Source organism: Lepidochelys kempii, chromosome 3, assembly GCF_965140285.1.
Source record: "Lepidochelys kempii isolate rLepKem1 chromosome 3, rLepKem1.hap1, whole genome shotgun sequence".
Lineage (NCBI taxonomy): Eukaryota > Metazoa > Chordata > Testudines > Cheloniidae > Lepidochelys > Lepidochelys kempii.
In genome coordinates, this window is record NC_136382.1 from 81489560 (window position 1) to 81513000 (window position 23441).

At 43.2% G+C, this 23441-nt stretch overlaps 1 protein-coding gene across 7 annotated transcripts in view; it reads right to left on the reverse strand.

Moving 5' to 3' along the window:
• The window catches only part of POPDC1 (popeye domain cAMP effector 1), a 60466-nt gene extending 37518 nt beyond the window's left edge, over positions 1-22948 (reverse strand). For 4 of the 7 annotated variants that reach the window (XM_073336894.2, XM_073336895.1, XM_073336891.2 and 1 more), the window contains exons 1-3: positions 19124-19549; positions 13836-13896; positions 11699-11932 (exon numbers count right to left, since the gene is read on the reverse strand). In XM_073336894.2, the coding sequence (XP_073192995.1) occupies positions 11699-11921 (223 nt within the window). In that variant the 5' untranslated portion in view covers positions 11922-11932; positions 13836-13896; positions 19124-19549. Of the gene's footprint in view, positions 1-11698; positions 11933-13835; positions 13897-19123; positions 19634-22825 lie in introns of those variants that run through there. The other 3 variants (XM_073336892.2, XM_073336900.2, XM_073336893.2) reach the window with 3 other exon arrangements.
• Between the last annotated feature and the right edge of the window lie 493 nt (positions 22949-23441).

Here is a 23441-nt window from a genome sequence, read left to right on the forward strand (position 1 = left end):
TGGTAATAATAATTAAATAACTGCATTGGCTTATTTTGTTTAGGAGAATCCATCCTCAACATACAGGATTCTGAAGACTATCCACCTTCAAGATCACTATTATTTTCTATAGTTTCAGAGCTATCTGCCAAGGATAGCATTTCAGTCACACCATGTATGTCACATAGCCACAGTATATCACCTGTAACAAAAAGAAAAAAAAAAAATCTCCATCATCCAAAAACCACCATAGGTAAGATTACAAAAAAGAGGCAATTGATGAAAAAATTGCCCGGTTTGTTTATGCAACAAACTCTCCTTTCCGTATGATTGAGAACCCACGCTTCATTAACATGGTTCAGTCATTAAGACCAGGATACAGTCCACCCAACAGAGCAGATGTCTCAGGCAAATTGCTGGATAAAGTGTATGAAAGAGAAATTGAGCGGTGTGCAAAAGGTCTAGAGGGTAAAATTGTTAACCTGAGTCTTTATGGGTGGACCAATGTCCGCAATGATCCTGTTGTATGTGCTTGTGTGACAATAAAAGAAGGGAACATCTTCCTTACAGAAACAACTGATACATCAGGAAATGCACACACAGCGGAGTACCTACAAGAAGTAGCATTAAAAGCTATCACAAACTGCAGGAAAAATTTCAAATGTCTAGTACGCAGTTTGGTCACAGACAATGCTGCAAATGTATCCAAGATGAGAAGAAATGGATTTAGAAGGGAGTCCCAAACTAACAACATATGGTTGCGGTGCTCATTTGATGCACCTCCTAATCAAAGATTTCAGTGTTTCAGAAATAAAGGCTAATGTTGTTGAAATTGCAAAATACTTCCATAACAACTACTTTGCAGCAGCTGCTCTGAAAAAAGTGTGAGGAACCAACCTAACTCTCCCACAAGCCATGCGACGGAACTCAGCAGTGGACTGTTTTGAGCACTATATCAAGAACTGGCCTAATCGGATGACAGTTTGTGAACAAAATTGTGAAAAAATTCTTAACGTTGGGCTTAAGAGAAATGTTGAACATATGCTGAGTATCCTGAAGACTATTTCTGTAGCCTTGAACAAAATGCAGGGAAATAGTTGTTTTATTGCTGATGCTGTTGAAATTTGGAAGGAACCGAGTGAGATCTTAAAAAGAGAAATATGCAATGACAGAGTTAAATGACAAACATTAAAAAAAAATGAATGGGACAAGCACTATCTGCAGCTCATTTTCTTGCAAATATTGTCAATTCTCAGTAGCAGGGTCAAACCTTAACTGCTGAAGAAGAGGAGTTGGCTATGACATGGACATCCAGCAATCATCCCTTCATAATGACAACTATAATAAACTTCAGAGCTAAGGGTGAACCATTCAAGAAATAGATGTTTGCTGATGACGTTTTAAAGAAAGTCACTAGTGAAGTCACTTAGGTGGAAGTCACCTAAGCACTTGGATTCAGAGACTGTTGAAGTGATAATCTCACTTTTAACAGCAGTAGCTTCTTCTGCCGGAGTAGAAAGAATATTTTCTTCCTTTGGACCAATCCATTCCAAATTGAGAAATCATTTGGAGCTGAAAAAGCAGGAAAGCTTGTTTTTCTTTTCCAGATTATGAACAAACAGGAAAATGAAGGTGAAGATGCCTGAGTTAGCAGCAGAAGCCAATATTTTACGTTTCTCATGTTGACCTGGCTGACATAGTCGATTTAATTTGTTGGGTTTTTTTTTTTTTTAAAATATTTCATTTAACTATTTTAGTAAAAAAAAAAAATTAACAAAATCAAACCTGATTTTAAAAAACTTGAATGTTTAACTAAATTCAAAAATTCATGTGCTTGTTTTGTTAAAATATTATGTTTGCTGTTGAAGAAAAAAAAAATCCAGAATACATAGTGTTGTTGATTTAGTTAAATAAGACAAACAATTTAAATGTCTGTCTGATGATCTTCTCCTAATACAGCATGGCAAGAAAATCCTCCAAATATTAATGATTAACCTGTTGAATTGGAGATATTTATGAAGTCATTGGCAGGTGAACTATCTGCTTCAATTACCTTTGGTAAATGAAATAACCAAACAATCATTCATTTTCTGATATAGCTGTAAAACTAATCTGAAAGGTTTTCAAAATAAATCACTTAAAAAATGTATAGTGTGTACCTTCTAAAAATGAAACCTACATCTATCTCTGAGTTGTGAAGAATACGTATTAAGGTTATAACAACCAATAAGAATGCACTTCTATGTAGAAATCCATGATTAAATGGAGGCTTCCTGACTAGTGATTAAAATCAAATGCACCCTGATGATAAGCATTGATGATAAACATTCATTTCTAGGGCTGATGCCTGTAGATAAACAAAACATGAGTAAGCAAGCACTATTTGCCTGGAGCTCCCTAAATGCCATCCACCAAGATTTTCAGTTTTAAAAGAAAAACACCACCATAACATGTTATGAATCTGGCTTCCTGCTGTGAGTTATGCCATTGTTCAAGATATCATTTGTTAGGAAAACAGAATGACTGATGAATATCTTCTACATAATTTTCAAATACTAATTCCTCTGCTCTGATTAGTGAGAGCTAACAAACAAGATAAAGTTCTTAATTATGCATCTTTCTCTTACAATGTTACTCTTTCAAGTTGCCATCTCAGCTTGAAAAATTTATACTCCATACATTTTTGCCAGTTCAAAATTCAAACTAGAGCCCAAATCAGTGAACCCTCCACGTGCAGAACTCCTGTTGATTTTAATGAGAGTTCAACAGATAAAAGGTCTTGCAAAAACGGAGGTTCCTGGCCATTAGAGAAACTGATTTTGGTAAACTAGCCTTTTGTAAGTGTGAAAAGAGATATGGAACAATTACTGTAAAATTCATACAAGCAACATAAAGGTCTGGTAATTAAATAGATTCTCTCAAACACTGAACATGTTCTATATTGTAAAAATAACAAAATGATATTTCTCAAAAATACACCTTACAGGGTCATAACTTTTCTCAACATTTCCTCAATGGGTCATGAAGACTTTGTTCGTAAAGTCTTAACATAGTTCAGGAACCCTGTAAGTGATTTACCTCTCTGCCATTGTACTGTGTGTAGAACCAGTTTGGCCCCACTCAAATCATGTTTAAAGTCTTCCTAACAATGCAGCTGATAACAAGGTTTTGGCATCACCTACTGTCGCGAGGTGCTTACAGTACTTCAATGGTAAAAACCTAGCCCTATTCAAGTCAATGGCAAAACCCCTTTTGACTTCAATGGGTCCTGGATTTCACCCTAGCTTTAAAGCTAACACTATTTCTAAGCTAGCAGTGAATGAAATGAAATGCTAGAACAAAGAGAAGCATCCATACGTTATCTGAAAGCATTAAGGATTCTTCCTGCTCTCTAATTTCTCAGAGCACACAAGATTGCCAAGTGTGTTGTATTCCACTGTTCTGAATCCAACTACATCTTTATTATTATCCAACTATTTATCTTTATTAAAAGTCAGGGTATTTAAGGTGGTTAATAATGAATCAGGCCAAGACTCCAACAGTGAATTGCTTTTTTTGACTACTATCAGAAAAAGGAAATTCTAGTTAGCTCTTTGCATTACAATAGTATTAGACTTGGAATATTATTATTAATTATTTGTATTTCCATAATGCCCGAGTGCCCTATCATGGAACAGAACCCCATTGCACTAGGTGCTATATGAACAGAATTGAAAAAAAAAAATTCCCTGTCCCAAAGAGCTTACAATCTAAGTATCACACAAGAGACAAACAGGGGAGTGCAAGGAAAGAAGACGACGATATTAGCTAGCATGATAGGCAGCAGTCTTCGTGTGCCAGAAGCTAACGGTTGTCAAGTTTTTTGCAGGCTTCATGGAAAAGGAGAGTTTTAAGGCGGAATTAGAAGGATAAGGAGTTAGTTTTGCAGATGTTTAGAGGAAGCGCCTCCCAAGCAGGTGGGGCAGCAGGGAGAAAGCACAAAGATACTTGTTTGAAAATTCTGTAAATGGGCAATGGAGGCTGGCATCACAGATAGATGGGAGCGAACATTTCAGTAGAAAATGAAAGAAGATAGGCAGGCTTTGGTTAGCTGTGAAGGGTCTTGAAAGCGACAAGTGGATTATGTTTGATGCAACTGAGAAGGGAAAGTATGGTCAAAGCAACGGGCTAGGAAAATTATCTTTGCAGCATCATTTGAATGAATATGAGTGGGGCAAGACAGCACTTGTCAAGGGCAGTGACAATTGAAGAAATGTTGCAGTAATCAAGAAGCAAAATAACAGCCTGGATGAGCATTTTAGATGTGTGGATGGATAGGAAAGACCATATCTTAGAAATGTTACGCAAAATGAATCCGCAAGATTTAGACATAGCCTGGACGTGAAGACCTAGAGAGAGATTGGAGAGGATGCCACAGTATGGGCCAGAGTGACAGGCAGGATGGTGGTGTGATCTACAGTAGCCCAAAAAGGAGGTATTGCGGGGAGGGGGCAAAAAGGGGAAGTTAAGATGAAGAGATCTGTTTTAACAATGTTCAGCTTGAGCTGACATCTAGTCATCCTCAAGAAAATGTGTTTAAAATATGTTCACACTTCACTCCCATGGTGTGTGATGTCATCTCAGACCTCATATTTTAAGAAGAGTTGGGGATAGTCACTACATGAAGCTTTCCAAGGAAAACTTAAATATTGCAGGGGTAGGAGGTATTTCTTATTATATCAGTGGTCTGAGAGTGCAAGAGACTTATACATTTTACAATATAAATCTATCTTGCTATAACTGAAAGGAGTTGCGATAACAGCAGGAGTTTGCCTGGGAGTTCGCCTGGAGTGAGCCCAGTGAGGCTTACATCTTGCCAACTTCTCTGAGGAAGCTCATAGTGGGAAGGTGATATGGAAGGGGGGGGGGGGGGGTTCAGCTGTTGTGACCTGCACTGGATGTGCCATGTTTGTCTTTCTTCCAGAGGACAGAAGCGACATTGTCTGTACAAAGTGCAAGCTGGTCTCCATATTGGAAGAGAAGATTGAAGGTCTGGAACAACAGATAACGACCCTGTGTTGCATACGAGAAACTGAGGATTTTCTGGACAAAAGTCAGGATATGCTTCTACGGACGCAAAGCTCTAACGATTTAGAGCAGGTTGCACAGCGGAGCCAAGAGGCCAGTGAAGAAGCTTGGCAACATGTGACCTCCAGAGGAAGAAGGGGGAATGTCTGGGTTCCAGCAACGTGGACACAGGTAACTAATCGCTTTCATGTTCTCTCCACAGGTACCATTGCAGCGAGTGGACCAGATGATATATCTGGGGGGAGAAAGCAGAAGGAGACTCTGCTGGTTGGAAGGCATGAGATGCACTGTCCTGAGACTTTGGGTTCCAAGACCACCACTCCCAAGAGAAGGAGGCGGGTGGTGGTGGTCAGGGACTCTCTCCTCCAGGGGTCTGAGTCATCTATCTGCCGCCCTGACCGGTAAAACCGAGAAGTCTGCTGCTGCCGGGGGTTAAGATTCGTGATGTGACGGAGAGACTGCCGAGACTCATCAAGCCCTCGGATCGCTACCCCTTCCTGCTTCTCCACGTGGGCACCAATGATACTGCCAAGAATGACCTTGAGCGGATCACTGCGGACTACGTGGCTCTGGGAAGAAGGATAAAGGAGTTGGAGGCGCAAGTGGTGTTCTCGACCATCCTCCCCGTGGAAGGAAAAGGCCTGGGTAGGGACCATTGAATCGTGGAAGTCAACGAATGGCTGCGCAGGTGGTGTCGGAGAGAAGGCTTTGGATTCTTTGACCATGGGATGGTGTTCCATGAAGGAGGAGTGCTGGGCAGAGACGGGCTCCACCTTACAAAGAGAGGGAAGAGCATCTTTGCAAGCAGGCTGGCTAACCTAGTGAGGAGGGCTTTAAACTAGGTTCACCGGGGGAAGGAGACCAAAGCCCTGAGGTAAGTGGGAAAGCGGGATACTGGGAGGAAGCACAGGCAGGAATGTCTGTGAGGGGCGGGCTCCTGCCTCATACTGAGAATGAGGGGCAATGAATAGGTTATCTCAAGTGCTTATATACAAATGCACAAAGCTTTGGAAACAAGCAGGGAGAACTGGAGGTCCTGGTGATGTCAAGGAATTATGATCGGATTGGAATAACAGAGACTTGGTGGGATAACTCACATGACTGGAGTACTGTCATGGATGGTTATAAACTGTTCAGGAAGGACTGGCAGGGCAGAAAAGGTGGGGGAGTAGCACTGTATGTAAGGGAGCAGTATGACTGCTCAGAGCTCCGGTACGAAACTGCAGAAAAACCTGAGCGTCTCTGGATTAAGTTTAGAAGTGTGAGCAACAAGAGTGATGTAGTGGTGGGAGTCTGCTATAGACCACCGGACCAGGGAGATGAGGCTTTCTTCCGGCAGCTCACAGAAGCTACTAGATCTGGTTCTCATGGGTGACTTTAATTTTCCTGATATCTGCTGGGAGAGCAATACAGCAGTGCATAGACAATCCAGGAAGTTTTTGGAAAGCATAGGGGACAATTTCCTGGCGCAGGTGCTAGAGGAGCCAACTAGGGGGGAGCTTTTCTTGACCTGCTGCTCACAAACTGGGAAGAATTAGTGGGGGAAGCAAAAGTGGATGGGAATCTAGGAGACAGTGACCATGAGTTGGTTGAGTTCAGGATCCTGACGCAGGGAAGAAAGGTAAGCAGCAGGATACGGACCCTGGACTTCAGGAAAGCAGACTTCGACTCCCTCAGGGAACGGATGGGTAGGATCCCCTGGGGGACTAACATGAAGGGGAAAGGAGTCCAGGAGAGCTGGCTGTATTTCAAGGAATCCCTGCTGAGGTTACAGGGACAAACCATCCCGATGTGTTGAAAGAATGGTAAATATGGCAGGCGACCACCTTGGCTTAACAGTGAAATCCTAGCGGATTTTAAACATAAAAAAGAAGCTTACAAGAAGTGAAAGGTTGGACATATGACCAGGAAGAGTATAAAAATATTGCTCGGGCATGTAGGAATGAAATCAGGAGGGCCAAATCACACCTGGAGCTGCAGCTAGCGAAAGATGTCAAGAGTAACAAGAAGGGTTTCTTCAGGTATGTTGGCAACAAGAAGAAAGCCAAGTGTGGGCCCCTTAATGAATGAGGGAGGCAACCTAGTGACAGAGGATGTGGAAAAAGCTAATGTACTCAATGCTTTTTTTGCCTCTGTCTTCACTAACAAGGTCAGCTCCCAGACTGCTGCGCTGGGCATCACAACACGGGGAATAGAGGGCCAGCCCTCTGTGGAGAAAGAGGTGGTTAGGGACTATTTAGAAAAGCTGGACATGCACAAGTCCATGGTGCCGGATGAGTTGCATCCGAGAGTGCTAAAGGAATTGGCGGCTGTGATTGCAGAGCCATTGGCCATTATCTTTGAAAACTCGTGGCGAACGGGGGAAGTCCCGGATGACTGGAAAAAGGCTAATGTAGTGCCAATCTTTAAAAAAGGGAAGGAGGATCCTGGGAACTACAGGCCAGTCAGCTTCACCTCAGTCCCCGGAAAAATCATGGAGCAGGTCCTCAAAGAATCAATCCTGAAGCACTTACATGAGAGGAAAGTGATCAGGAACAGTCGGCATGGATTCACCAAGGGAAGGTCATGCCTGACTAATCTAATCGCCTTCTATGATGAGATTACTGGTTCTGTGGATGAAGGGAAAGCAGTGGATGTATTGTTTCTTGACTTTAGCAAAGCTTTTGATACGGTCTCCCACAGTATTCTTGTCAGCAAATTAAAGAAGTATGGGCTGGATGAATGCACTATAAGGTGGGTAGAAAGTTGGCTAGATTGTCGGGCTCAACGGGTAGTGATCAATGGCTCCATGTCTAATTGGCAGCCGGTGTCAAGTGGAGTGCCCCAGGGGTTGGTCCTGGGGCCGGTTTTGTTCAATATCTTCATAAATGATCTGGAGGATGGTGTGGATTGCACTCTCAGCAAATTTGCGCATGATACTAAACTGGGAGGAGTGGTAGATACGCTGGAGGGGAGGGATAGGATACAGAGGGACCTAGACTAATTGGAGGATTGGGCCAAAAGAAATCTGATGAGGTTCAATAAGGATAAGTGCAGGGTCCTGCACTTAGGACGGAAGAACCCAATGCACAGCTACAGACTAGGGACCGAACGGCTAGGCAGCAGTTCTATGGAAAAGGACCTAGGGGTGACAGTGGACGAGAAGCTGGATATGAGTCAGCAGTGTGCCCTTGTTGCCAGGAAGGCCAATGGCATTTTGGGATGTATACGTAGGGGCATAGTGAGCAGATCGAGGGACGTGATCGTCCCCCTCTATTCGACATTGGTGAGGCCTCATCTGGAGTACTGTGTCCAGTTTTGGGCCCCACACTACAAGAAGGATGTGGATAAATTGGAGAGAGTCCAGCACAGGGCAACAAAAATTATTAGGGGTCTAAACACATGACTTATGAGGAGAGGCTGAGGGAACTGGGATTGTTTAGTCTGCGGAAGAGAAGAATGAAGTTGGATTTGATAGCTGCTTTCAACTACCTGAGAGGTGGTTCCAGAGAAGATGGTTCTAGACTATTCTCAGTGGTAGAAGAGGACAGGACAAGGAGTAATGGTCTCAAGTTGCAGTGGGGGAGGTTTAGGTTGGATATTAGGAAAAACTTTTTCACTAGGAGGGTGGTGAAACACTGGAATGCGTTACCTAGGGAGGTGGTAGAATCTCCTTCCTTAGAAGTTTTTAAGGTCAGGCTTGACAAAGCCCTGGCTGGGATGATTTAAATGGGGATTGGTCCTGCTTTGAGCAGGGGGTTGGACTAGATGACCTCCTGAGGTCCCTTCCAACCCTGATATTCTATGATTCTATAATTCTATGAAATTGAGCTCTATGTTTTTCATTTACTCATAACGAAAAATTTTGGGGCCAATTTTTTTTCCCATACTTTGTCCAAGTATAGATTTTTTTCTGACAAGTTAAGCGAGAGTGGAGAAAAACAGATGAAGAAATGAAAAACAAAACAAAATACAATAAAGCCCAGACCACATAAACAAACCCTACCCTTCCACAGTCAGGTGTTTCAGCAACTGCACAGATGCTCAAAATTCTCTATGCAGTTGTTGTGGAGTTTTAAGAGACTGGGTCTGTATTACCTTATCCAAATAAGTTCTGCAATGTCAGAATGTTGACCAGGCCCCAAATCATGCTAAAACAATTAAAATATGTTGAAATACCACAAACGGAAGACAAGTGAGCCCAGGACAATACTTTCTATTAGAGCTGTTGATTAATCGCAGTTAACTCAAAAAAAAAAATCAGTTTTAATTATGCTGTTAAACAATAGAATACCAATTGAAATTTATTAAATATTTTGGATGTTTTTCTACATTTTCATATATATTGTATTCTGTGTGGTAATTGAAATTAAAGTGTATATTATTTTTTATTACAAATATTTGCACTGTAAAACTGATATAGTATTTTTCAATTCACCTCATACAAGTACTGTAGCGCAATCTTTGTTGTGAAAGTGCAACTTACAATAGATTTTTGTTACATAACTGCAGTCAAAAACAAAACAATGTAAAACTTTAGAGCCTACAAGTCCACTTAGTCCTACTTCTTGTTCATCCAATCATGAAGACAAACAAGTTTGTTCATATTTACAGGAGATAATGCTGCCCTCTTCTCATTTGCAACTGTGATGGGTTGGATCACAGAAACCCCCTTGGGGCTGCCAACTGATGTGCCAAGACTCCTTTGGTCTCTGCTTTCCCTGCCAGTTTGGGACTCCAGCATCCTGTCTTGTGGAGCCAGACACGTCAGTCTGCTCCAACACAGACTCAGGGTCTGAACCACGTGCCCCAAAGCTGCAGACTAACTGAAAGCAACTTAAGAAGTGTTCCTGTCCTTGACACTCAGATGCTCAACTCCCAATGGGGTCCAAACCCCAAATAAATCCGTTTTTCCCTCTATAAAGCTTATACAGGGTAAACTCAAGTTGTTCGCCCTCTATAACACTGATAGAGACACATGCACAGCTGTTTGCTGCCGCCGCCCCCCCCCCCCACTTATATATCTTTTGCATAAGGTGGGACTCCTTTGTCCCTCTGGGTTCTCACCCCTCCTTCTCAATGGAAGAGCACCAAGTTAAAGATGGATTCCAGTTCAGGTGACATGATCACATGTCATTGTAAGACTTAGCCCACAGGTATACAGGAAGACTTACAAGTAAAACAGAGCCATCTACAGTCAATTGTCTTGGTTAATGGGAGCCATTAAGATTCCAAACCAACATTAATGGCCCACACTTTGTATAACTACAATAGGACCTCAGAGTTATATTTCATATTTCTAGTTTCAGACCAAGAGCGATACATTTATACAAATAGGATGACCACACACCATAGATTATATGCTTTGTAATGATACCTTACAAGAAATCTTTTGCATGAAGCATATTCCAGTTACATTATACTCACACTCATTATATGATTTTATAAAAATATGCTAGAGTGCAGCGTCACAACAATGTCACCAGAAAGTGAGGACAGGCATTTGCATGGCACTTTTGTAGCTGGCATTGCAAAGTATTTACATGCCAGATATGCTAAACAATTGTATGGCCCTTCATGCTTCGGCCACCATTCCAGAGGACATGCTTATGACACTACTTAAAAAGATAAATTGTTAATTAGATTTGTGACTGAACTCCTTGGGGGGAGAACTGTATGTCTCCTGCTCTGTGTTACCCACATTCTGCCATATATTGAAATATATTTCATGTTACAGCAGTCTTGGACAATGACCCAGCACATGTTCATTTTAAGAACACTTTCACTGAAGATTTCACAAAACACGAAGAAGGTATGAATGTGAGATTTCTAACCAACCCAAGATTTAAGAATCTGAAGTGCCTTTCAAAATCTGAGAGGGATGAGGTGTGGCAGATGCTTTCAGAAATCTTAAAAGAGCAACACTCCGATGCGGAAATTACAGAACCCAAACCATCTAAAAAGAAAATCAACCTTCTGCTGGTGAGATCTGACTCATATGATGAAAATGAACATGCGTCGGTCTGCACTGCTTTGGATTGTTAATCAGCAGAACCAGTCATCGGCATGGACACATCCCTTGGAATGGTGGTTGAATCATGAAGGGACATATGAATCTTTAGTGCATCTGGCACGTAAATATCTTGCAATGCTGGCTACAACAGTACCATGCAATCACCTGTTCTCACTTTCAGGTGACATTGTAAACAAGAAGTGGGCAGCATTATCTCCTGCAAATGTAAACAAACTTGTTTGTCTTAGCAATTGGCTGAATAAGAAGTGGGATTGAGTGGACTTGCACGCTCTAGAATTTTAGATTGCGTTCAAAAATAAAAGTTTTTTTGTACATAATTCTACATTTGTAAGTTCAACTTTCATGATAAAGAGATTGCACTACAGTACTTGTATTAGGTGAATTGAAAAATACTATTTCTTTTCTGGACAGTGCAAATACCTGTACTCAAAAATATAGAGTACTGTACATTTTTTATTCTGTGCTGTAACTGAAATCAATATATTTGAAAATGTAGAAAACATCCAAAAATATTTAATTATATTATTGTTTAATCGCACAATTAATTTTTTAATCACTTGACAGCCCTACTTTCTATAGGTCAGTAAATGGAATTTCAGCCACATTAAAGTTGTAAAAAGTAAATTTTGTTTGGCCTACCTGTAGCAAGCAAGCCTCGCAGGAAAATCATATGGAAATTCAGAGTGGTTGGAATAACCAATCCAATTGCAAAACAAATATTTGCCACATGAAAAACCAGATGATGAACCTCACTCCAGTTTTCACACGCAGTCTCATTGACAGGTACAAGGGTGGCATTTTTAAAATCTGGTATAAAACCTAATGGGGTCATGGTGAATGAATTGATTTCTGTAGTATTCATCTTGAAGAATCCTGTAAAAATACAAAAGAGGCATTAAGAGTAATGAGCACGAATACAACGGAAAAACAATGACGTGTGTCATGGGACTTAGGGGTATATTCTCTCCTTCAAGTGCAGACATATTTCTCCTTAATATGAACAAAAATTCTACACATACTTCAAAAGTTAAACTAAGTCCCTACATACGGTTGCCAACTTTCTAATGGCACAAAACCAAACACCCTTGCCCCACCCCTTCTCATAGGCCCTGCCCCTTCCACAAGGCCCCACCCCCACTCACTCCATCCCCCCTCCCTCTGTTGCTCGCTTTCCCCTCACACACTCACTCATGTTCACCAGGCTTGGGCAGGGGATTGGGGTGCAGGAGGGCTGTGAGGGCTCCAGTTGGGGTTATGGGCTCTGGGGTGGGGCCAGAAATGAGGGGTTCAGGGTGCAGGAGGAGGCTCTGGGCTGGGGGTTGGGTTGTGGGAGGAGGTGAGGGGTGCATGCTCTGGGCGGCGCTTATCTTGGGCGGCTCCCAGAAGCAACTGGCATGTCCGGTTCGTAGGTTCAGGGGTGGCCAGGCGGCTCTACGCCCTGTCTCCGCACACAGGTGCTGCCGAGGAGGGGGCAGCACGAAGAGTGTGCATCTGCCTAGGAGCCCAGGGACATGTTGCCACTTCCGGGGAGCATGCAGAGCCAGGTAGGGAGCCTGCCAGCCCCGCCAACTGCACTTTTAATGGCCCGGTCAGTGGTACTGACTGGATCCGCCAGAGTCCCTTTTCCACCGGGCCTTAGAGCCGAAAATCGGACATCTGGCAACCTTATCCCTACACATGAAAAACATTTTACAGTCACATTTAGGTGAAAACTAAGGGCTTGAAGAAGGGATAAAGGTCAATATTCTGACAACCTGCACACACGATGTATTATCAGATACATGCCCAGTGACTTTCGTAAGTTGTGAGAGTACAGGGGTCCACCCATGCTAAGCAGCTTGCAGGACTGGCACCATAATGGTAACTTCTGCTGCTTGTTAAATGGTCCTTTGGACCATCCAGGCATACTGCTTCCAGTCCCTCATAGTCAGAAGACACATGTGAATACCAAGAGCAGTATATAGCTGTGGTACCTGTAGAATAGCAAAGCTAAATACAAATTCAGAGGAACCTGTTATCATAATTTGTTGTTAAAGAAAGCTTGCCAAAAAAGCCAAAGAAAATTTATGTCTTTTAATTCTTCTTTGTAACATATAAAGCTGTCCTGAAAGTATTTTCTCTTTCTTTCAAAGCAGGGAGGAGAACTGATATTTGTAAGGTTTAAAAAAAAACAACAACAAAAAAAAACAAACCACCAAGTCTGATCTTCTCCAGTTTTGCTGTAGGACTCCCTGGAGATCAAAAATGTATGCCCAAAGCTCTCTCATTCCATACATGAGTGTTAGGGTGAGAATTAATAAAAACTATTTCCCTTCTCAGTTGATCAGGTTTCACTTGCTCAGTGTCTCTGATAACAAATGCTCTAGCTCTCCAGTCATCCATTGACTCTTTCAGGAAAATTGGGCAGAAGAGAACTGACTTTCTAACGTAAAACAGACTCAGTTTCCAAGAACAGAACAGACCCACTGTAGTCCTGTAATCTTACCTCCTGTATAACACAAGCCGTGGAACTTCTCAGCACAAATTATTAGAACATATATTTTAGAAAAACAACCAATCTTGATTTAAAAATTGTCAGTGATGGAGAATCCACCAGGAACCTTGGTAAATTGTTCCCTTAGCTAAAAATCTTCACTGTTTTCTTTAATCTTGTAGGCCTTTTTCATACAACAAAAAGAACCAATAAAGTTTTTTTCCCTTAGCCAATATCATTCCAAAACACAGTTAAATAACTCTGATTAAATAGGTAACTAAAAAGGAAGTTGGGAGATATTACCTTTTTTTAAGCCTATTGCAGACAGCCTTTGCTCATCAAGATTGACAGCAACTTGATATACCTAATACACAAAGGTTAATTTTTCAATTGAAGAAACAATGATTCATTTCATATTAAAAGAAAGTAAAGTAAATCTTGTTTTCAGCTAAGTATTTAGGACACCTACTGGTTGCAATATAAAAGGTTATATGGAATTCTGTTTGATTCCCATTAATGAACTACGTTTGCATCAGCGAGAAAACACTCTTTTCCTGTAACACATTATGGAGTATGCATTGTAACAAATCCTGTACAGACATTCCCTTGATCTTTCATGCACCTTTCTGTGACATTATACTCCATATTCTTTATGAAAATATGCTTGTGATAGGAATATGACATAACTAAGTTGTACTTTAAGCAAGATGAGCCTTGTAAGGTATCGTTGGAAAGGTTATGGTTTACTGAATAGGATTATCCTATTTGTATGCATGTATCATTTCTGTATCTGAAATTAGGAATATTGTCTATGTATCTATATTTCAACACGTTATTTTGGGCAACACCCCCTGCTAACAACTTCAGATACAACAGTGAAAAAGCCTGAGTGCTGAGGCCCATCAGCAAGAGCCAATGGACTATAAAAGAGCTTTGTCTTCCTGTGAACATGTGGGTCAGTCTGTGAAGAATGGCTACAGGCACCCTACAGAGGCATGTGACCATGTCACTGGATACTGTAACCCATCTTGAATTTCTGTATTTTTCCATGAGAAGCTGGAGGGGTGGGGTGGGGTGGGGGTCAAACTAGGAAACAAATGACTCCTGCCTTATGCAAATCCTATTTAAGGGTGGAGAGTGAGGTAATCCCGGTAGTCAGTTCTCCCCTGCTATCCCACCCAAGAGGACTGCTGGAAGCAACAAAGACTGAACTGGGGGAAAGAACTGTCCCCAGGCTGGAAGGGCACCTGGCCTGTGAAGAAGATTATCAGAATCACATTTAGGGTGAGAACTTACATGTAACCGGTTTCTTTACTGACACTAGCTTAGTTTGCATGCTCTGTTTTATTTTCTTATTAATCTGCCTTGTTCTGTCTGTTACCTCCTTAACTACTTAAAATACACCTGTTACAGTTAATACATTTATTTCTGGTTTAGAATATAACCCAGTTCATGTGATTTCTATGGCAAGAAGTTGTGCACACCATCTTCCACATTGAGGGAAGAGGCAAATTTCATATAATTTGGGGTTTGTATTCCAAGGGGGGGTGGACATCTGGGTGCTGTGTCAAGCCCCTTAAACTGAGCCTTCTCAGAGCGGCTCTCTGTGCGGCTGGGTGTGGCCCTGTCTGTGTGCTTGGCTGGAAAAAGCTGAGGAGCCTAGCCCAGCAAGACCAGGTAAAAGGGGGCCCAGGCTGGCAGAACAGTCTGCCTTTGTGGTGTCCCATCACACCAGGTGACAGCGCGAAGGGGGGGGGGGGTTTCAACCTGTCACACCACCAAACCACACTCATACATTCCTTACATCCCAGGTCTAGCCAGGTGCACATGTGGTGAGTGGGACCCCTTCACAGGTGCCTAAATATGGATTTAGGAACCTAACTTCTGGCTTAGTTTTCCTTTTAAAATCTTGCTGTCTAATCCTCTAAAGTTCAAGTTGACTTATTACTGACACACAGATATAGGAGTGCTACTGACAGATAGCAGAAGGCTGTTTCTGATAAACAGACTTCTAAGTGCCTGCAGAAATAGATTTACTCTATCTACAAAGTGACAGATTGTGCCACTGGGTCTTAAACAAGGCTGCCCACTAATTTCAGATGGAGATACTACTTAAACTAGAGGATGTCTCTGAAGTGCCACAAGTCCTCCTTTTCTTTTTACTTAAACTAGGTATGCAATCTGGGTATTTATCCATAGATAGTTACAGGAAATAAATTGTTAGACATAATTCTGAAACTTGTATCTTTTCCTCTGGTCCTAGCTCAGATCTTTCAGTCCTAACCTGTTTATAGCCACAAACATGAAAAATTCTATTCAAAGGATACATATCTAGTTTTCACTTTCGGACCTTTGGTATTTCAAAATACCAAAAGTTCATAGTAAGTGGGAAGTTAAGGAGTAGAAGATCAAGCTTCTAGTGCTTTCAATTCAGCTTACTTATAAGCAGGGATCCTAGAAATCCATTTGCCATGGAAAAAACGCTGAATTTGCCCCCCCTCCCCATTTTTTTTTTTTTTTTTTTTTTGGTTAAAAACAGAGATGGGACTCGGGCTGTCAGCCCAGGGAGGTAGGGCTCCAGCTGTCAGATTTCATTTTAAATTGCAGAAAAATGTGGATTTATGTTTATAAGAGAATTTTGTTTTTTTCAATCACGGAAAACTAGGATTCCCGCTTATAAGAAAGATTACTACAATAGTGTAATTTGAACTATAACATAGTGTGTTAACAAACTGTAATAAAGATATATTCTTTACAAAAACGCCTCTAAAACTGATGTTTAAATAGAAGTCATAAAATTTCATCTTCAGAAACTATTGTGTATTTAGAAAAAATGGATGGAACGTTGTCAACTTAAATCTGACACAACATTTAAATTTTGTAAAATGATGCTTTTTAAAAAACTTAATAAAATGTTTGATACATTTTTAAAATTCAAAATTAAAACAATTGCTTTTAAACACACACTCTCTCCCAGTTTACGGCACTCAGAATCTGAGACTGAAAACTCAATTTGTTTATAATTAAACCAATTTCATTGTTTTTCCACTATCGGAGCTAAGAGAAAAGCAAGTAGTAAATAAACAAACAGTGAAAATAAATTGGATGTTTATGCTTAAATTGACAATGTCTCACTAAATCTACTACAAGATGCTATAATCAACAAGAAAACCTGTTTAAGTGTTGTCTGGAAAGTGGTCAGAATATTAATACCAATATTAAACCGACAAGAGTGAAGATACTTTGAATTAAATGTGTGTTAAAAGGGATGGATTTGTAAAGATATTTAGGCGGCTAGAGATGCAGATAATGAGATTTTCAGAAATGCCCAGGGGCTAGATCCACAAGGGGGATTTAGGCATTGCAATGCAGGGTATATGACTTTTAGGCGCCCTGCCACTTAGTGGACTTTCTAGCTGTGCGTTAGGTGCCTAGGCTCCCTATGCAACGTCTGGGGAAAGTTAGGTGCCTAAGAACAGGATCCACAAAAGCCAGCACACCGAGCAGGAGCTGCTTTAAACTACTTGTTGGAAATGCCACGAGGGGTATGGCCTCCCCCTGTTCCTCTAATGGACATAGGTGCCTAAATCTAGGCTGGATGGAGGCACCCCCTTCTGCTCAGGATTCACACCCATGAACTGTCCCCTGGAGCGAGATGCCTAAGCTCCTTCTCGGCAGAAGATGTGCTCTGCCGCCGCCGCCACCCTTATATGCAATAACTCAGGAGTTCGTGCATTTACCCAGGCTATGGGAGACCCAGGTCCAAATCCCACCTCTGCCTTATTTGAAGCAGGGATTTAAACCCAGGTCTCCCGCTCCCCAGGTGAGTGCCCTGCCCTACCACTGGGCTACCGGATATAAGGGTGGCAGTTTTGTGCAAGACCTGATCCAATAGCACGCTTACCAGACAGGCTGGGAACGCCAAGCCTGAGGATTCTGTTGGGGTTTAGGGTACAAATCAGGCTCTGGGCATCAGGGATTAGATGGCTTTGAATATGCCCACTGACAGAAATTTAGGTGGCTAGGGAATGTTATGTACCTAGGGACTTCAGGAGCCTGCCTTCAGGGTTAGACGGCAGCTGAGTGGGGATTTTGTGGATCTAAATTTTGGATTTAGGCACATGAAGTGGAAGTAAGATCCTCAAAGGGCTCTAGGTGGCTAGCCCCTGGCTCCTAACTGCTACTGAAATCAATCTTATCTGAGTCTTTAGGTACCTAAATACCTTTTAAAAATCTGGTCCTGCATTACCAGTTCTGCAACTGTATCCATACAGATGGCTCCCCATGGATCTAATTGCAGGATTGGGCCTCAGGATTTTTTTTTTTTTTAAATCTAGCTCTAAAACTTTTCTTCAATCTACTTTCCTATGGTTCTGCAGCAAAAAGAGCTCGCAATAGAGCCTTGCCTGTAACTATTAATTTTGAGAGCTGAAAACAGACCACTAGTGCTATTCTAATTAGGTGTGTTGTAGTTTAGTTTAATTTTCTTTTACTCCTGAAATAGGATTGAAGGGAGAAACAGAGGAATGTGAAGAAAACATGTATTTGGACATGCTATGCAAGTGAAGCCCTGCACCCCTTTAGATTAAAATGTCTCTATACTGAAATATTTGTTAGCCTTGGGCTGTGTAAATGTTCTTGATACAAATTAACAGTATGTTCATTCTGTGTATTAAGAAAATGCATCAATGTTAAGTGAAATTCTTCATATTGCTCACACTATCAACAGTCATAATGGCAAAGATGCGTGCTGGGAATGGTGTTAACTGCAGATACAAATTTGTGTTATGGTTACATAACACACAGACACATGGAAAAGATCTGTTAAGGGAAACATCTATAACTGTCACTTTGTAATCCTCAACCTCTCTCAAAATAACAGAAGTTTAATTTTAATTCACAATATGGAAAAACTATAAATACGTGTCTTAAATCAGAGCCAATAAAATTAAGATATTGAACATTTGCATTTATAATAATAAAATAATGTTCTTTCTAAAGCACCCGTCCGATCAAGTCACTCAGGGTGCTGCTCAACCATTGGGCACATGCACACTCTCCCTCCCAAAAAACCCTTTAAGATTAGGATTTCCTAAAAGGAAAAAACAGGTAGGGAGAAATGATGCTGTCTTTACCACCTATTCAAACCTATACATTTAGGGGGGAAAGTTTAACATTGTTTAAAAGTGGGAAGGGATGAAGGGACTCATTTCAAGGATGAGTGTGTTCCACAATCTTAGGACCACTACAGCAAGGGCAGGACTGCTTGCTATGGTGGAATCCCTAAAAGAGGAGTGGTGTCCAAACATACTAAATATTATCAGATAACGTTTAGCATACGAAGTTTTAATGCAAAGCATATTTTACAAGAGTGGCAACCCCCTAAAACATGGAAATACTGATGCGACCTTAAAAAATGTGCTAATACTACACAAATGCCTTGAATACGTCTATTTGAACCAATCCTACACCAAAGGAATTTAAACAAGCTTCTATTGGGAAAAGAAAACGTGTTCTGAAGAAGCTCAAGTCACTCAACTATCATCAAATATTGCCTAAATCCTGCAACCTCATGTGCGGTGTATACTCACTGTAAGGGAGGTTCCATTTGAATACTGCTGTCTTGCTTGCCTCTCTTGGCTTTCAGTACAATTTGTTTTAAAGCCATTTCAGTAAGAGCTGACCTACCAGGGGGCGGGAGGCTCATGGGGGTTATCGGGCGGAGGCCGCCAGTGTCCGGGCAGGGGCCGCAGGGCCGGGCGGGGGCTGCACCCGGCGGGGGCTGGCCCGGGCGCGTCTCCCCGGGGAAGCTTCGCCCGGTCCCTCCGGGCAAGCGGCGCCTCCAGCTCCGATTTCAGCCGCTGCCCGGAGACCCCCAAAGAGCAGCTGCCCCCGCAAGGGGTGCGTCTGCCCCGCTCCCTTACCTCGCCCTGCGCGGGCTCCCCGGGGCGCTGTCGCTGGGACTCGGCGGCTGCTCCCCGCACCAGCTGCCACCCGCGGCCGCTTGGACTAAAATAGGCAGGAAGCCGCCAGGGGCAGGCAGCGAGCGGCCGCAGCGCGCAGGCGCTTCCCACGGACACGAGCCGCTGCCCGGCGGCCGAGACACTGAACAGCTGCTGCAGCCGGGAGCGGGGTAAAACGGGCCGAGGGGGCCCGCCAGGGGGCGGTGCCGCGAAGGGGCAGAGAACGGTCTCGGCTCAGCCCCCGGCCAAGGCAGGGCAAGTACCCGCGCTGCCTGCCCTGGGAGTGAGGGGGCCTGCTGTGCTGCGCCTCCCCCCTGCTGAGTCTCCCCAAGGGGCCCCAGATACTGACTCCATAGCCCAAGGCTCACGGCCCCCTGGGATTAGGGCAACAGCGCTTCTAGCTCCAGACCGAACGCACCCCCAGGGCAGCACCTGCTGGCTCGAGGGGGCTGGCTCACTACAAAAGCAATTTTCCCTCTCTTGGTATTGACACCTCATCAGTTATTGGGAGTGGACCACCTCCAGCCTGAGTGAATTGGCCTGGTCACCGCTGGTTCTCCACTTGTGAGGTAACTCCCTTCTCTTCACCGGTCAGTATAATAGTGCCTGCATCTGTAATTTTCACTCCATGCAGCTGGAGAAGTGGGGTTTTCACGCACGAAAGCACATGCCCAAATAAATCTGTTAGTCTTTAAGGTGCCACCGAATTCCTCATTGTATACAATAAAAACAGAGTTTACAGTTTGGTTTAATGGCTTTCAGCACCACCACTGTATAAATTCTTCGAACCACTGCCCCGAGACCTCCCCTGCCCCCCACCCCCTACCGAGCTGTGTAGAATTGGGCTTGGCTGGATTCCATAATCCTTTTTTATGACTTCCATGGAATAACAACCATATTCATTTTCAAGCAGTTTTTTGCCTAATATTTATTGATTTTAAATGTTTACAGTTGTGAGAGCTTGGTGGGGGGGTCAAACAATGCGAGGAGGGATCAACTAGTAATTGTTTAATAATAGGAGATGGTTGAGAGGCAAAAAGCTAAAGCTTTATAAAGCATCAAAACACAAAAAGGTCAACATCACATGTCAAAATACACAAAGTAAATAGTAAATCAAATTCTAAATAAGTTCTCAAGCTGCATTTTTCTCATTTTGCCTCAATTCACTCAGGCTATCTTGTAAATTGCAAGTATTAAATGTTTGTGAAAAAACAGAAAAAAATGTTTGTGGGTGTGCAGTGAAATTAGAGAGACAAAGTGGGCGAGGTCATATCTTTTATTGGACCAACTTCTCTTCGGGAGAAAGCTTGCCTCTCTCCTCAAGAGAAGTTGGTCCAGTAAAAGACATGACCTCACCCCTCCTGTCTCTCTAATATCCTGGGACCAACTGGGCAAAACAACACTGCATACAGTAAAATTGACATTTATCAACATTTGTCAATAAAAGTCTATCCTTCCAAATCTATATATCTAACAATCTCTTTTAGCTATACTGTATAGACAACAGTCTCCCCAGCTAACTAGAGAGCATTCTCTAAAACTGGCCTTGTCTAGTCTAGAAGAGTGCACCAGTTTAATTACATGAATTTAAAACCAAACTAGTTAAACCAAGGTGAAGCCTTAATATAGGCGCATTTAAATTGGTTTAACCCTTGTTTATGTTTATTAAAAAAAAATATTGCAAGTGCAAGCTAAACTGCTATAGGCAAAGGACTAAAGCAGTGTAAGTGTGCCTATCTCATGGGGTTGTGCCAGTTTAGCCAGATTAATTTAGTTGAATTGGTGCACTTTTAGGCCCATCTGTACTGAAGAGTCTGTACAGCTGCCTAGTGTTATCTCTCTCACATATCTCTTTAGCTATAAAAGTCTGTGTAGCTCTCTAGCAAATAGTTTCTTCAATTCTCTAGCTCAGGGGTGGACAAACTACGGCCTGTGGGCTGGATCCAGCTCATTAGGGCTTTGGATACGGCCCGTGAGGCCACTCCCGGAAGCGGCTGGCTCCACGTCCCTGTGGCCCCTGGGGGAGGGGTAAAGGGCTTCATGCACTACCCTCACCTGCAGGCACTGCCCCCCACAGCTCCCATTGGCTGGGAACGGGGAACCAAGGCCAATGGGAGCTTCGGGGGAGGTACCCACAGGCAAGGGCAGTGCACGGAGCCCTCTGCCCCCGCCCTCCTCTAGGGGCCGCAGGGACATGGTGCTGGCCACTTCCAGGAGCAGCGCAGGGCCAGGGCAGACAGGGAGCCTATCTTAGCCCTTCTGTGCGCCACTGCCACCCCAGAACCGCTCCAGGTGAGCAGCACTGGGCTGGAGTCCACACCCTGACCCCCTCCTGCACCCCAAACCCCTGCACCTCAACTTCCTGCCCTGAGTCCCCTCCTGCACCCCAACCCCCTGCCCTGAGCCCCCTCATGCACCCTCCCCCTCACTGCACTTTTCCTCCCGCACCCCAAACCCCTACCCCAGTCCTACATTCATGGCCCTGCATGTGATTTCCCCACCCAGATGTGGCCCTTGGTTTGCCCACCCCTGCTCTAACTGATAGGCCATTAGTTGTAGAGACTATGGCAGAAAATGTGGCCTCATTAGTTAAAACAAAATGATTTGGCTCTGTTCTTACCTTTACTGACCTGCTGTGTGACCTTTGGCAAAGTCACATAAAGTCTTTGTTTCCTCATACGTATAGGAATAATAGTATGTGTGTATATTAACAGTAGTTCCTAGAAGTCCCAACTGAGATCTGTGTCCCATTGTTCTAGGCACTGTGCAAACAGACACTGCTCCAAACAACAAAAAAACCACACACTTATGTAACTTTAGCACCCTCGTGGCCAAGATGGAGTCTGCTCTGTAGGCACCTCTGGCCAAGAGAAGGCGCACTCAGGAATGCAGCAGGGAAAGTCCTTTCCATCCTAGGGACACTTGTTCCCCTCCAGAGCGCACATGCATGCACAAAAAGTACAATGAATATAGGAAAGGAAAATATTAACAGAGGGATGAAAGGAGAAAAACAGGGGGAAACATAAGGGAGCAATAAAACAGTGTTGCATTCAATTCAAGGCCCCACAGGCCCAGTGGTAGCACAGTCTGAAAGAGCAGACATGGCGCAATGTGTCTGCACACAGTTCAGGAGTCCTGGATAAAGTTCCAGCCACTGGTGAGTCTTAGATGCTCCAGGTCATCTTGAGTGCCAAACTTTCCCCAACAAACCCCTCCAGTGCCCTCTTCTGCCGCTCTCTGCAAAGCTACACAGAGCGACCACCTCCCCACTTAACTAGCTAACAGCCTCCCTCCTTATTCCCGATGCAAAGTCACAAGCCCAGTACTCACGGCCCCATACAGCTCTGGGCAGCAGTGATACTGGGTCCAGCTCCAGTTTGTCCTGCTCCTGTCCTGGGGTGTCCCCGATCAGCTGCTCTGTCCCTCCCAGGCTTCAGGCAGGTTCTTGGCTGCTTCCTCTGTGAGGGCTGGCTTGCTGCAGTTGCTCTCCGCCCCCCCTTTCCAACAATAGCACTAACTCCTTCTGGAACAAATCAGCACTCTCCCCCCCACCTGGGAAAAATACTTAAAGGCACCATGCTCTGTAAACCCCAAAGGGCTTACGCTTACAGTTGAAATAGACAAGACAGACAATGAGCGGAGGGTGGAAACAAAGGCAAGGAGAAATGAAGTCTCTTGAAAAGGTCACAGAGCAAGTTAGTGGCAGAGTTGGAGACAGAACCAAGATCTCTTGACTCGCAGACTAGTGCGCCTACTTACAGAGTGTTGAGGAGCATATTCATGTGTATAAAACAAAGTAATTTCCCCTAAATTTATTTAGAACTTAAATTATATTGCTATTCTATAAGAGGCTATAATGGAGCCAATACTGCAGTTATTTTTGGGCAAAATTCCCATAAAAGTGAATGGGCAATTTGCAAGTGAAGTTGCTCTAACACTGGACCCT